The sequence below is a fragment of the Centroberyx affinis genome, unplaced genomic scaffold (genome assembly GCF_046629955.1).
Source record: "Centroberyx affinis isolate AG114_WGS23_722 - 3 ecotype Tasmania unplaced genomic scaffold, CSIRO-AGI_Caff_v1 ptg001793l_1, whole genome shotgun sequence".
In the NCBI taxonomy this organism is placed as follows: domain Eukaryota; kingdom Metazoa; phylum Chordata; class Actinopteri; order Beryciformes; family Berycidae; genus Centroberyx; species Centroberyx affinis.
Window position 1 is genome coordinate 32227 of NW_027280183.1, and position 13966 is coordinate 46192.

The window sequence follows — 13966 nt, forward strand, 5'->3', positions numbered from 1 at the left end:
CAGACAAATCATTGTCAAACAGTAAATAAAGCTGAATCTCTCCTACAACACTGATGTGAGGAGGGGCAGGAGTTCACCTCAGCTGACTGTCGGCCTGACAGAGAAAAAATACACTCCAGATTGATCGCTTAGCACAACACAATACTCAGCAGTGGCAACTCTGAAAGGAAAAAATCCCCACTACATTTTGGCCAGTTGAAACGTTATGATTGAACTTACATCAGATCTGCTGCCAGAGACTTGCAGGGCTGCTGAGGACTTAAACCATCTTAGCTGCCTATCGATCTATAAACAGAGTCTCAGTCGCTGGCATCCGTCTTTTGTTGTTCATATCTGTGGAACATGAGGCAAACTAGACGGCACTCAGAGCGCAGACCTCCACCAACACTGAACAATTCTCCAACTTGCAAAGCTGCAGCCTCCATAACAGTTTGTGTTTGTTTATTGTTTGTGTTCAGGATTTGATTTTCCGACAAAATCGCACATGAATGCAGTGCAGTTTAGCAGTCGACTTGGAAGTCCTGGATGTCGTACTTTCCCATCTGCACATGAACGCAGCATAAGAGTTATGACTAAAATGAAAATCGTCTAATAGTGGAATCTTTAATCTGAATCGCCACCAAAATCTGATCAAGGACTATGCCAAATCAGCCAAATGTGTTCATAACTTGATAAATAATTAGATCTCCTGTTAACAGACAGGAGACAACATTACCTCCTTTCAACTTTGTTGGCGGAGATAACCTTTGGCTAAAAAAGTATGATTTTCTTGTAAACATAACCAAAGGCAATCTGATTGCAGATCCATGTTTCATTTCCAGTGTCTTCTCCTTGAATCACCACAGAAAAAGAGTCAAGGTTACTAGCACAGGCATTTCAGACATGCGCAGTTCAACAAAGATCCCTGAAAATACAACAGTCCCATGGTGACAAACGCAGATGTAAACATTAAAAGAGCCTGAAGAACTGTAATTAACCTCCGGGTGCCAAGACACGCCTTCAGCCTCTTACTGTGTCCTCTCTGCCTCGTTTCCTGCCAGGGGAGGAAGGGGCGCGGCTCAATCTTCGTGTGGGCGTCGGGCAACGGCGGGCGCAGCAGGGACCACTGCTCCTGCGACGGCTACACCAACTCCATCTACACCATCTCCATCTCCAGCACGGCCGAGAGCGGACGCAAGCCCTGGTACCTGGAGGAGTGCTCCTCCACCCTGACCACCACCTACAGCAGCGGAGAGAACTACGACCGAAAGATCGTAAGGATGGGAGTGTGTGTGTGTGTGTGTGAGTTAGATTGAGAGAGCTGTTGTAGCGCACACAAACACACACACACACACACACACACACGCACACAGATGCTCAAAAGGGCGCAAGTACCCATGGCCTAATTTTACAGCAGCGCCAAAATACTTCTGCCTTCATCATTGAAGTCCATGTTGTATCTTTGGTGTTTTGTTGCAGTTAAAGCTTTGTTTTGATGTGTAGCGCAAAATATTCCCCTTTCCAGATTCAAATGTTTGACATGTACCAAACAGATAACTTGCCAAGATAGACCTTTGGCACTTGATAACCATCCATTTACACTGAAGAGAGTCCAATCCAGTGTTGGACTTTGCTTTCAAAACTAAAACATTTGAACAGGATTCAGAAAAGGGATTATTAAACAGTTTGTACATATGCAATTTCATTTGGAATGAGTAAAGCGTGATCACAACTGCTCTGATTTGGCATCAAGGGCCATAACTCTTGTCTTTTAACCTATTTAATGTGGTGTGTGTGTTTGTGTGTGTGTGTGTGTGTGTGTGTGTGTGTGTGCGCTTGCCTGCCCAGTGGAGTGTCCTGGTTTGACCCGAGCCGACCAAACCTCTCCCATGATTCACTGGGATGGACAGTGACAGTTGGCCACTGTGTGCTAGCTTGTCTGGCAATTCCTTGCTACATTCCCCGTATTGATGCTGCAGACAGTGTGCACACACACACACACACACACACACTCTTTTGATGTGTTCACTCTCTGTACAGTTTCCCTACTACGAAGGCTTTGTACACTTACAGTAGAACCTCATTTATCTGAATGTCAGTCTAATCTACTTGAGCACATACTGTCCTGTCTACCTCTAATGCTGTTGGACCACTTTCACTTCGTACTAAACCATTTCAGACTCTTGATGTGTGTGTGTGTGTGTGTGTGTGTGTGTGTGTGTGTGTGTGTGTTCAGATAATCCCTCAAACTTTTTGGTCCAGGAAAGGTCCTTTGATGGGGGCTCAGACTGGACGTTAGCCAAGCTTTTCTTGGCTGACTGACTGGCAAGCTGTCTGAATGACTAGTTGGCCGACTAAAGTCCATACAATCAGAGCGAATACACACTGTTTTAACAACAAATTTCACAAGCTCTTATTGCGTCTTACTCTCTGCCCTTTGGTTCTCCTTGGCCATTGGATTGATTTCTTGAATTCTCGGGGGGAAGAACTGGTGATTAGTGTGTGTGTGTGTGTGTGTGTGTGTGTGTGTGTGTGTGTGTGTGTGTGTGTGTGTATGTGTGTCCGTTATCTGCAGCAGGGCAGTGTATCAAAGCTGGAATGTGAGTTTCAGGTGTGTCTAAATCCTCCTGATCCTCACGACTTGAATCTCTCTCTCCCTCTCTCTGTCTGCCTTTCTCTCTCTCTCTGCCTGTCTCTCTCTCTCTCTCTCTCTCTCTCTCTCTCTGTCTGTCTTTCTCTCTCTCTCTCTGTCTGTCTTTCTCTCTCTTTCTCTGCCTCTCTCTCTCTCTCTCTCTCTCTCTCTCTCTCTCTCTCTCTCTCTCTCTCTCTCTCCTCCTGCCCTTGCTGTCACTCCATTTTCTCCTCTCTTCCTCTCCCACCACCTCTGTTTCCACCGCCCCACCTCCTGCTGTTTCTCTCCCCCTCCTGTATCGCCCTCTTTCTTCATCTCCTCCATTGTGCCCCTTCCTTCCTTGCTTCCTTCTTTCCTCTCCCATTTCTTTCCCCTTCCCTCTTTCACTTCCCCTCCTTCCTACCCCATCCCCTCCCTTTTCCTTCTTTCTCTTCCCTTCCCTGTTCTTCGTCCATTGCCTTCCATTGCCCTCTTTCCCCTTTCTATGACCCCTTCTCTTCCTTCTCTCTCTCTCTCTTTTCACCCCTCCCCCCTCTCCTCTCTATCCGCAGATCACAACAGACCTGAGACATCGGTGTACAGACAGTCACACAGGGACATCGGCCTCGGCTCCCATGGCTGCTGCCATCATTGCGCTGGCCCTGGAGGCAAAGTAAGATCCACTTAACCTCATCCCTCCGCTTCATCCCTTTGGCCTCCGCTTACCTTCTAATGCCCTCTTGTCCTCTCGCCTCATCGATCTTTAAGGGGAACACGTGCGGCATTTTCTCACGGATGCATCATTGTCAAGCCAGTGGTGAAGTTGACACATGCAGCTGTCTCTGTTTTAATCAGTTTGTCCCTTTGACATCGGTGCAGAGATACACTGACAAATTGCAAGGTTACTGGACCTCACATACAATACAAGACATACTAAAGGGACAACACAAGATAGTAGACTATACACTACCAGTCAAAAGTTTGGACACACCTGATTGAATGTACTGTTTTTCATTATCTTAAAGCCATTTTTTAAAGGCTTATGCTTAAATGCTTGAAATGTGTTTCTTAGACAAATATAAATAGTGAAGTTGATGCCTATGTATTAATTTTTTTACAAAGCCGGATGGCTACTTTAAAGAATCTAAAATATAAGATAGTTTTGATTTGTTTAACACTTTTTTAGTCACTGCAAAATTCCATTTGTGTTATTTCATAGTTTTGAAGTCTTTACTATTATTCTAAAATGTGAAAAATAGTAAAAATAAAGAAAAATGCAGTGTGTCCAAACTTTGGTAGTGTGCATATCTGCTTCTGCTGAACATATATACAGATCTGCCTCTTGCTTTCACTTGGGATAGTATGGGAAGTTTCCGGTATTGCCGGCTGGTAGAAAGCAGCTCTCAGGCTCGGGGGAAGCGGTGCTGGTTATAACAAATCATCTTACTATGATGCCTTTTGTGAAAATCCTACTTTAAGCATCTTTGTCGGAGGTCGGTTCAGAGTGTCAGCACATATGCACAGATATTCTGCCTCCTCGTTGTGACTTATTGCCTCACATCTACAGCTTCTGCATTCACAGCTCAGTGCAAGACGAATGGTCGGGATGACTTGCCTCTGTGTGCAGCATTTTACCACAGCCCACAAGTTCTGTTCTGCCATCTTTGTTTAACAGTTAAAGACATCAGGAGATGTGTTTTTCTCAGCAGAAGCAGAGCATTGTGGAGTCAGTTGATTTCAAACTGCAGGACTATCCACAGACATTTTGGTGGCCAGATGCTCAAGCAAGAATAGACTTGCACACCACAAATGTTTGGCAGGAGGGTTGAAGTGCCCGTTTGAAAGTAAGATACCTCCATTTTAAGAACAATTACCTCTGTTTTTATTGCTGTCCTGTCATGGCCTTAAGTCCTGCTGTGGCTTTTAGTATGTGGTTTAGCAGATGCCCGCCCCAGCTCTCTTTGAAACCCATCGGTGCTCATACCTTGTGACCAATTCATGAATTGGAATGTGTGCAGCGCAGGTGCAGAGACTCTGAATTGGGCTTTACCCCATCATCACATGTTGAGCGGCTCAGTTAGTCGAGGTCATTTTATTTAACCTGGATAATCCAATCCAAATCCCCCCAGTAGAAAATATGCTTGGTTTCCAGGCAGTCCTGGGCACATAAGCCCGTTTCCTCAACGAGATTATCACACACTGCTTCTCGCTCGCCTGCTTTCTTCTCTTCTGCTGTCTCACTTTCTCACTCTCGCGCTTGCTCAGCGTCTCCCCCACTTTCACGATGGTCTTTTTTCTTTTTTCTTTTTCTTCTTCCAAGGCAAATGTTCTCTCTTTCTATCCCTCACATGGATAGACTTGCATGCAGGCACACACACGCAAAGAGAGGGGAGGGAGAAAGAGGGAGAGGGGAAACTGTTTGGAGAAACTCTTTGTGCCGTGGTGATGATATCAGCTCTTATCTGCTGAATGGAAGCGAGTCGAGTTGCAGTGATAAACACATAAAGACGCCGTTACGCCAGACCTCACTAAACACTCTGAAGTGAGGCCTGTTTCCTCGGTTTGGCAGTGGAACATGTTACCTCGGAAAACCCGTCCCATGCTCTTTACTCTGTGGGTGATGCCGAGTTTAAGATGTTACATTACATTACATCATTTAGCAGACGCTTTTGCCCAAAGCGACTTACAATAAGTTCATTTTGTCAACATTAGTGAAACCAACTGTGCATCACATTCTTAATCAGCTAAGACTTTTAATAGGAATAAGTAGCATTTGTTGAATTATTTTATTTATTTATTTATTTTTTAAGTTTAAGAAGGGTAAGAAGATAGGTTAGTTCAAGCAGGGTCCAGGTGTAAGCTGAAGAGATGTGTCTTTAGTCTCCGCCAAAAGATGGGCAGTGATTTGGCCGTACTGACAGAAGGGGGGAAGCTCGTTCCACCTTTGTGGCGCCAGGGATGAGAAGAGTCACGACCGGGATGAGCGACTTCTGAGCCCACGTAGCAATGGAGGGGCGAGGCGACCTGCAAGGGTGGAGGAGCGGAGGGAACGAGGCGAGGTTTGGAACCTGACCATAGATTGCAGATAGGGAGGGGCAGTCTGAGAATAGAAGAGGCAGGTAGCCCAGCCAGAGGAACGTTGCAGTAGTCCAGGCGGGAGATGACAAGTGCCTGAGTTGTGCCGCTTCCCTCGTACGGAACGGGCAAATTTTGCAGATGTTGTAGAGGGAGAACCTACAGGAGCGGGTTGTTGCTGCAGTGTAGGCAGAGCAGGACAGCTGGTTGTCCAGGATCACCCCGAGGTTCTTGGCAGTCTGAGAGGGTAACACAGTAGTGTTATCAATGGAGATGGAGAGGTCTGTGAGAGGGCAATCTTTCCCTGGGAGAAAGAGTAGCTCTGTCTTTTCAAGATTGAGTTTGAGGTGGTGCACAGACATCCAAGCACTGATCTCTTTGAGACATGCGGAGATGCGTCCATCAATTTGTGTATCTGAGGGGGGGGGGGGGGGAGAGGTAGAGTTGAGTGTCGTCGGCATAGCAGTGATAGGAGAAGCCATGAGAGGAGATCACATGGCTGAGGGATTTAGTATAGAGAGAGAATAGCATGGGCCCCAGGACTGAGCCCTGAGGGACACAGGTGTTAAGAGTGCAGGGTCTGGACAGAGATCCCCTCCATGAGACCTGGTAAGAGCGGTTAGATGGATAGGATACGAACCAGGAGTGTGCAGCTCCAGTGATTCCCAGTTCAGATAGGATGGAGAGAAGGATTTGGTGGTCAACTTATCAAAAGCAGCAGACAAGTCAAGGAGGACAAGGACAGAGGAGAGGGATGAAGCCCTGGCAGTGTGCAAGGCCTCAGTGACAGCAAGGAGTGCAGATATAGAGATGGAGAGAAAGTTGGTTGGAAACTGCTCGTTCAAGGGTTTTGGATAGAAATGAGAGAAGAGATACAGGTCTGTAGTTCTGGATAGCAGCAGGGTCACGGGAGGGTTTCTTAAGAAGAGGCTTGACTCTGGCAGTCTTTAGAGCAGCTGGAACAAGGCCTGAGGACAGAGAGGAATTGATAAGGGTAGTGACGAAGGGAGTGATATCGGTGGAGATGGTTTGGAGAAGAGTGGAAGGGATAGGATCAAGGGGGCAGGTGGTGGCTCGGTTAGACCTGACAAGTGTGAGGGCATCTTCTGGGGAGAGGGTAGAGAAGGAAGCAAGCACAGGGACAGGTTTGGAGTAAGGAATAGTGTTGTTAGTGGCTAGATGATGGAAGGAACAGCTGATGTCATCCACCTTCTTAGCAAAGTAGGTGACAAAATCATCAACTGAGAGTGAAGAGGGAGGGGGAGGGGAGGGTGGGTTGAGGAGGGAGGAAAAGGTGGAAAACAGTTTACTGGGGTTGGAGGCAGAAGACTGGATTTCAGTAATGAAGAAGGAGAAGAAGAAGTGTTTGCTGTTGACACAGCAGAGGTGAAGTTGGAGAGGAGAAGGTGGTAGGCAGCGAGATCGTCAGGGTGCTGTGCTTTCCTCTCAGCTGCCTGAAGCTCTGTTCTATGAGTTCGCAGAGATTCAGACAGGCAAGGAGCCAAGATGCTGAAGATGTTGAAGAGTCGAGCAAATTATTTATCATTTCATGAGTTTTAACACAGCAAGCAGCAAAGACTTAGAGCTTCAGAGACTTAATTAATTTCCCTTCTTTACCTTGTGTCCTTGCCTTGTGTCCTTGAAGTGAAGAAATGGAAAGGTGAAAGTGATAGTGTAGGCAGGAGAATTCAGAGAGGAAATTAGGGGGGATAAACAAGAAATAAGGAAGGATAACTAACCTAAGAACCTCATCCACAGAGAGTTTTTAGAGGACCAAAGCAGGAGCGGAGGAGGAAAAAAAAACTCAATTTCTTCTTCATTTGTGTGCTTTCAAACTCAAGAGGCCAATTTGCTGTAGCCTAGACTGAAAACTGCTCATCACAGGTTGGCAGGCTTGTAAATCTTCCCTCACAGAGCTGAAGCAAGGTGAGATGGAGCTATAGACTGTCGAAACATTTTAGACTTGGCATCTTTCTGCTTCTCTATCCTCTTTTCCCCCCCCCCCTTCACTTACTTCCCTCTTCGCTCTCTTCCTCCAGATTTCCCCTGTGTGTATTCATCCATAATTACACCAGGGAGGAGTACCAAGAAACCTATATTAGGCATTCTGATATGCTTTCGCCTATGGTTTTCCCCAATATGCAAGCTGCTCCATTAATTAGTATTGGCTTGTTTATAGGAAGGCTGTCGTGGCCTAGATAACGACGCCAAAGTCACTTTTAATTAATGGCCATGAAACATTTATGGAACCATAATTACACAGTGGAAGCTAAGCCTATTAATATTGATCTGATCATTAATTATTCTGACTTTTCATAGCACTCTTCTGCGTCTACTTATGAGATAACCATCTTTTAATTATTTTCACTTGATATTTTATTTTCGTCTATTTAGACTCTGTTTTTGAATAGCGTTTGGTAGATGAGGGGTGTGTGTGTGTGTGATTTTTATGGTGGAGGTGGTAGTGAATTCTGAACACGTGTAACAACGTGTTAAAGTCAGAGTCGGTGAACTGTCGGCAATGATGTGAAATTTCAGGCTTCGTGCAAACAGAACTCCCATTCATTTTAAATGAAGTCTTCCCCTTTTCCCCCTAATATTCTCTGCTTTTTGTCTCGTCCCGATCGCATCCACAACTCCAGTAAGCAATTTGTCTTGAATATAATCCTGATAATTGTAAAAAAGCTTGACTGGACAGTCCGTTAAGTCTATTTGATTGCTTTCATTTGAAAGGATTGATAGACGGCAAATGTGAAAAGATCAGCTCTTTTCCAAGCTCTTAGTGCTGTGAGAGATTGATGGCCAGCCATTAGCTTAGCTGCAGTCAGAGATATTTTCCACTCTTAATGTGTGTGAGAGATCGCAGGAAGCCAGGGAAGGACCTGCTTTTACGCAAGCAGCTTGGTGGCTCAGTGGGCTGAAGTGCAACGTGTTCAAGTATATATATAAAAAAAATGATGTGCATTTTATACGGTCCAAGACAAATTTCCTCCGGGACAATAAAGTCTCTCTAATCTAATATAAAGTCAGATTCATGAGCCTCCTTTGCTGTGTGTCACACTCTGTCTCCCTCTCACATCACTCCTGTTATTCTTCACTATATAAAGCCTTGAAAATGATCTTCAGCATCTTAGTTTTGCAAATCCGTACGGTGGGATATAAACCCTTAAATGCTGGGTTCAGGTCAGCTGCTTCGGAGCTGTGCAGAACCCGGTGGTCTCGGAGGGCGAGGGAGTGGCACGAGGGGAGGGAGCGGAGCATCTGGCCGGCATATGAGATGGAAGGGATTCCCAGGAAACTTGGTGACCCACTTCTTCCCGGTTTTTCCCTTTTTAATGTAGCGTTTGGACATCAAAGGAGTCGGGACACATGGCTGCCATCTCGTAACGGATCTCACGTGAGATCTGAGAAAGTAGGGACGGATGGATGGACGGGCATCTCTGCTCCCCGTCTATGCCTGTCTGTAATTTTCTTTCTCACTGATCTGCCACCTATATTACTGTTTTTTTGGTTTTTTTTTAAACATTTCATTCCCCTTTCATCCTCTTTTCTCTTACCTTGTTTAACTTCCACCCCCCTTTATCCTAATCTTTTTATGCTCACTTTTCTGTTTCTTTTCACCCGCCTACCCTTCCTCATGCTGTCGTCTGAAGTTGTTCCCATAACAAAGATCTGTCTGTGTGTCTTCGTCTGTGTGTTGTCCTGCTCCTGTCTTTCTTTTTCTCTCTCTCTCTGTAAGCCCCCCCTACATGCAGAACTCCCATCTATGGACACAGAGCTGCCATTTATTTGCAGTGAAGATGCCATTTTCCTTCTTTTTTCATTTTTGCCTGTGTTATCCTCATGTACAGTGCTGGGAAGACTGACTTCTGAGTTCATATATGTGTGTGTGTATGCATAATTTATATTGTATGCGTATGGCCATTTGAGTATGTGTAAATGATTGCCGTAGTGTTGTATATTAATATTTAGTTCCTGCAGACTTCTTAATCATCTTTATATGCACTATTTATCCCCTTTGGTTTGTTTTTATGGTTTATATAAACAAAATAATTTAAGTGTGGCTGTGTGTGTTTTCTTCCACCAGTCCTCTTCTATCGTGGAGAGACGTCCAGCACATCATTGTAAAGACGTCTAGAGCCGGACATCTCAACGCCCCCGACTGGAAGACCAATGCTGCTGGATACAACGGTACACACACACACACACACACACACACACACACACACACACACACACACACGCACATACATATATAAAAACCTAAACCATAACACTCGCAGAGACGTGCAGGTCTACTAGAGATGTGAATCTCACCTTCTCACCTTGCCTTGAAAAATTTAAGTCAAGTTTGATCACTTGGGTTAAAGGATAACACTGGTGTATTTTTTATTTTTTCCTATCACCATTATTATTATATGCGCATGAAAAGTCTAAACCCACCGATGTATTTGCAACAGTCAGAAGCTTCTACTGTCTGTTCTACTGCAGGTTTTCCCGACCTCCTGGAAGTCACAGGCTTCTATTGTTTTCATAAATCTACTAAAATCAGCTCAGAGACAAACTGCTGCCTTGACTAACGTAATACATTATGTTGAACAACACGTGTTTTGCATCTTTCCCTAAAAAGCAGAACAGACAGTAGAAGTTTCTGACTATGTGGCAGAAATATGTCGGTGGGTTTAGACCTTTCATGGGCATGAATGCCTTTAGGACAAAACAAAAATTCCACCGGTGTTATCCTTTAATAAATACGCAGTGAAATTGGCGTGATGACATGTAAATGTGTTTGATGGCACCACTTGGCACTACAGAAAGCAGCCAGGGCCATAGACACAACCTTTATGATTAGTGGTTTTGCTTGACATCTTTCTGGACTTCTATTTTTAAACATGAGGAATGATGAGGCAGTGCAGATTACTTGAAACTATGCTTCAGCATACATTTTTTTTATTCTATCATGCTTGTATTTTGGTCCTTTTGTGCCAGGCTTGGCGGCCAGCATGACCAGTGTCTTTTGTGCAGATGTCATTGGTTAGTGTTGGTCACAAATACCCGATGGACATTTTTCCCACTGTAAATACAGCTGCCTGGATAGATTCCCGCTTAACGCTGATTGGCTTTTGCTTTACTGTATCAGATGAATTTCACACTCAAATTGAAAAATTTGTTGAATGGCTGAAGTTCTTTCTGAATGTAAAGTCAGACTGATTCAATACGAATGTCGATATGTAGTTAGCAATTCAATACAAGGAACATATGTTTGACTAGGTCAATAATTCAATTTGATTCAGTGCCATGAAACAGAATGCAGTTTAGTCTTACTTCTTAAGGTGTCCTTATATTGAGTCCGGTTGGGACTCGTCAGCATAAAATCATATGGTAATCAGCATTATACGGCTAATTGATTCAGAATTATCTAAATAACTGAAATTTCTGACCATTTGCACATTTTACTGTGATACATAATGTACTTTTGTTTTTGATTTCTCTGGAGCGTGACAAAGTAAATAAACTTCTCAGTGTTCCCTACGTTTTACATTCTTTCAGCAAAGGGAAAATTTTATCCACTGCTACAAATCAAAAAATCTTCCATTCCACCGCACCAAAAAAAAAAAGAAACGATAAAAAAAAAAAAAAGATAGGGCTAATTAATCCTTATAAAGCATCCAAATAGTATCACTGTGGAAGTGAATTAAACTTGTGATTGTGACAGATTGCAACGATAGAATCAAATGCAATAGAAGTCGTCATGGCAGACCGGGACATGGAGTGTGAAGGAAAGATTATAAGAAGAAACACTCAGAGAGAAATAAATATTCATGATTTTGACTCTGGGATCATTTTTCCCCAATCATAAGACGGCTGATAGCATTTGTCACACGCGTGCACACACACACACACACACACACACACACTCTCATGCGCACATAACTCCATTGTTCCTCCTAGCCTATGCACTCTTCATAAACTAACCCACTACCAGCTTCCATCTACCTGTCAGAGTCCAGGTGGTCGTCTTTGTTTCATAAAGTGTGCATGCTTGAGTGTATATGCATACCTGTGTGTGTGTGCGTGTGTGTGTGTGTGTGTGTGTGGGGTATGTGAGAGTGAGAGAGCGAGAGAGTGAGAACTAAGGGTCAGCCAGGCTGCAGGCCCAGTGTGCCTGGAGATTTTCCAAGCGGCTGTTGTTTCAAAGAGGAACTAAGGAGAAACAGAAGGGGAGGGGTGTGTGTGTGTGTGTGTGTGTGACCACGTAACACGGAGAGCGGCAGCGGCGGCCGGGGGTGGAGTGTGTGGGGGGATGGACAGAAGTATGGAAGGAATTCTTATTTGATTAGCTCTATCTATGAGTTCAGTGGTTTCCAACCTTTTTCTTTTTTCAGTGTTAGATTACTACACTAGCCTGATATTCAGACTGAATGGCCATTTCGTTGCTACTCCATTATTCTCTGAATCGCTCGACAAAATCTGAAAAGTGGGCGGGACGCGATTCATGAGTCTGGAACCAGGCTACTACCGTCCTGCAAGCCCACAGTGTTTCCTTCAGCCTACTTTACACTCAGACACAGTCAGAACAGTCTGTAGCTTTTCATGTCAATTTTTGAACACATTTTTCAATTTACATTTTTTCATAACCTACATTTAGGTCCTGAATAAGCACTTGAAAAACACTAGACTATTTGATGCATTGACGCTTTCAGAGATAACGACAAAAATGGTCTTGTCAATGACGAAACAAATAAAACGTTCCCCAAAACTAATGCAGGAGCCTGCAGTTTTAAACAGCCCCCTTGTTGAAAAACCACCACTGGCCTGAGAGCTTGGAGAGTCAACAGTGTAGCGGTCTGATTAGCTTCACTGTGTGTCCTACAGTCAGCCACCTGTACGGCTTTGGCCTGATGGACGCCGAGGCGATGGTGAAGGAGGCGGAGCGGTGGAAGCAAGTCCCTTCCCAGCACATCTGTGTGGAGAGCGCAGACCGTCAGATCAGGTAGAGCTCATGCATCCACACACACACACACACACACACACACACACACACACACACACACACACACACACACACACACACACAAGCAAAGATATCCTGACAGCTTGCAATAACATGCATTCCTTAACCTTAATCCTCCACGACCAAATCCACTACCTGATAACCAGAACTCTTCCCTGGTCCTTTTACGTACTCACAAGCTGTCCTAAGAAGTGAGTAGTTGTTGAACCCACATATGAATATTAAAAAAAAACAACACACACACTTGAGCCAAAGTGCTAAAACTCCTGGAACCACAGGTCTGTTTTAGCATTTTGTTTTAGGTTTTAAAACGTCCTATTGTACGACAAGCGCACAGCCATCATGCAGTAAAATCATTCTAGAAATCCACTGAGGTGCCGCAATGACAGATGGCCATTTTATATTTATATTTATTTATGTACACTAATTACATTTGAATATATATGATGCCCTGAAGTCATTACGAAAACTATATACTCAAGTATACTTAACACAGTTTTAAGTTAAATGCCAGAGAAGCGAGCCAAGTTTGAGAGCAACATATGTGACAAAAGATGGTTGCATTATGAATAGAGATGGAATATGTTGTTTTTTATGCCTACTGCAAACTCTTTAGTAGCTAGTATGCAGTATGGTATGAGAACATTTGGTCATAGCCTCTGTCCCTCTCACTCAACCCTTCCCCTCCTCCCTCTCTCTCAATCTGTTTCACTCTCTCGTAGTCTCACTGTCTTTCTCTTATTTTCTCTCTCATTTTTTTTTTTTCCCCCCCTCTCCCTGGTGTTTTATGCACCGGCATGTGTGTGAGAGTGCGGTTGTGCAAGCTGTACCTTGATAGGGGCCAAGCATTAGTTCTGGCAGGGTAGTTCTCACATAAGACCTTTACTACACACACACACACACACACACACACACACACACACACACACACACACACACACACACACACACAGACACAGAGCCAGGGCTTCACAGCTTGTTATTCTTGATGCAGCTGGAAGCTTGAGCAGTGTTCTGTGTTAAGCTGGGTGAGCATGGGCCCCGAACCGGTGTTCTTTCACTCTGAGGCTCGGTGACCAGCGACTGCAGCATTATCACTGTCTTTCTGTCTGTTCTGCTCGGCTGCACAAGTCAGTCCATATGAGGCTTATGTAAAGTCCGGCTTGTGTCAGAAGCAGGCGTGTTCAGGCCGCTGTGTTGTGGTGTAATATGCATCCGCCATGGAGAGATTCCCCAGTGATGTCGGTTGGAAGAATTAAAAAAACATGATTCACTGTCTTGGTACG

The 13966-nt window shown here is 44.5% G+C and overlaps 1 protein-coding gene across 1 annotated transcript in view; it reads left to right on the forward strand.

The window, feature by feature from the left end:
- The window catches only part of pcsk5b (proprotein convertase subtilisin/kexin type 5b), a 69027-nt gene that overhangs the window by 30590 nt on the left and 24471 nt on the right, over positions 1-13966 (forward strand). The window contains exons 8-11 of the mRNA XM_071529485.1: positions 1041-1253; positions 3163-3263; positions 9753-9856; positions 12542-12659. Coding sequence (XP_071385586.1) covers positions 1041-1253; positions 3163-3263; positions 9753-9856; positions 12542-12659 — 536 coding nt within the window. The remainder of the gene's footprint in view (positions 1-1040; positions 1254-3162; positions 3264-9752; positions 9857-12541; positions 12660-13966) is intronic.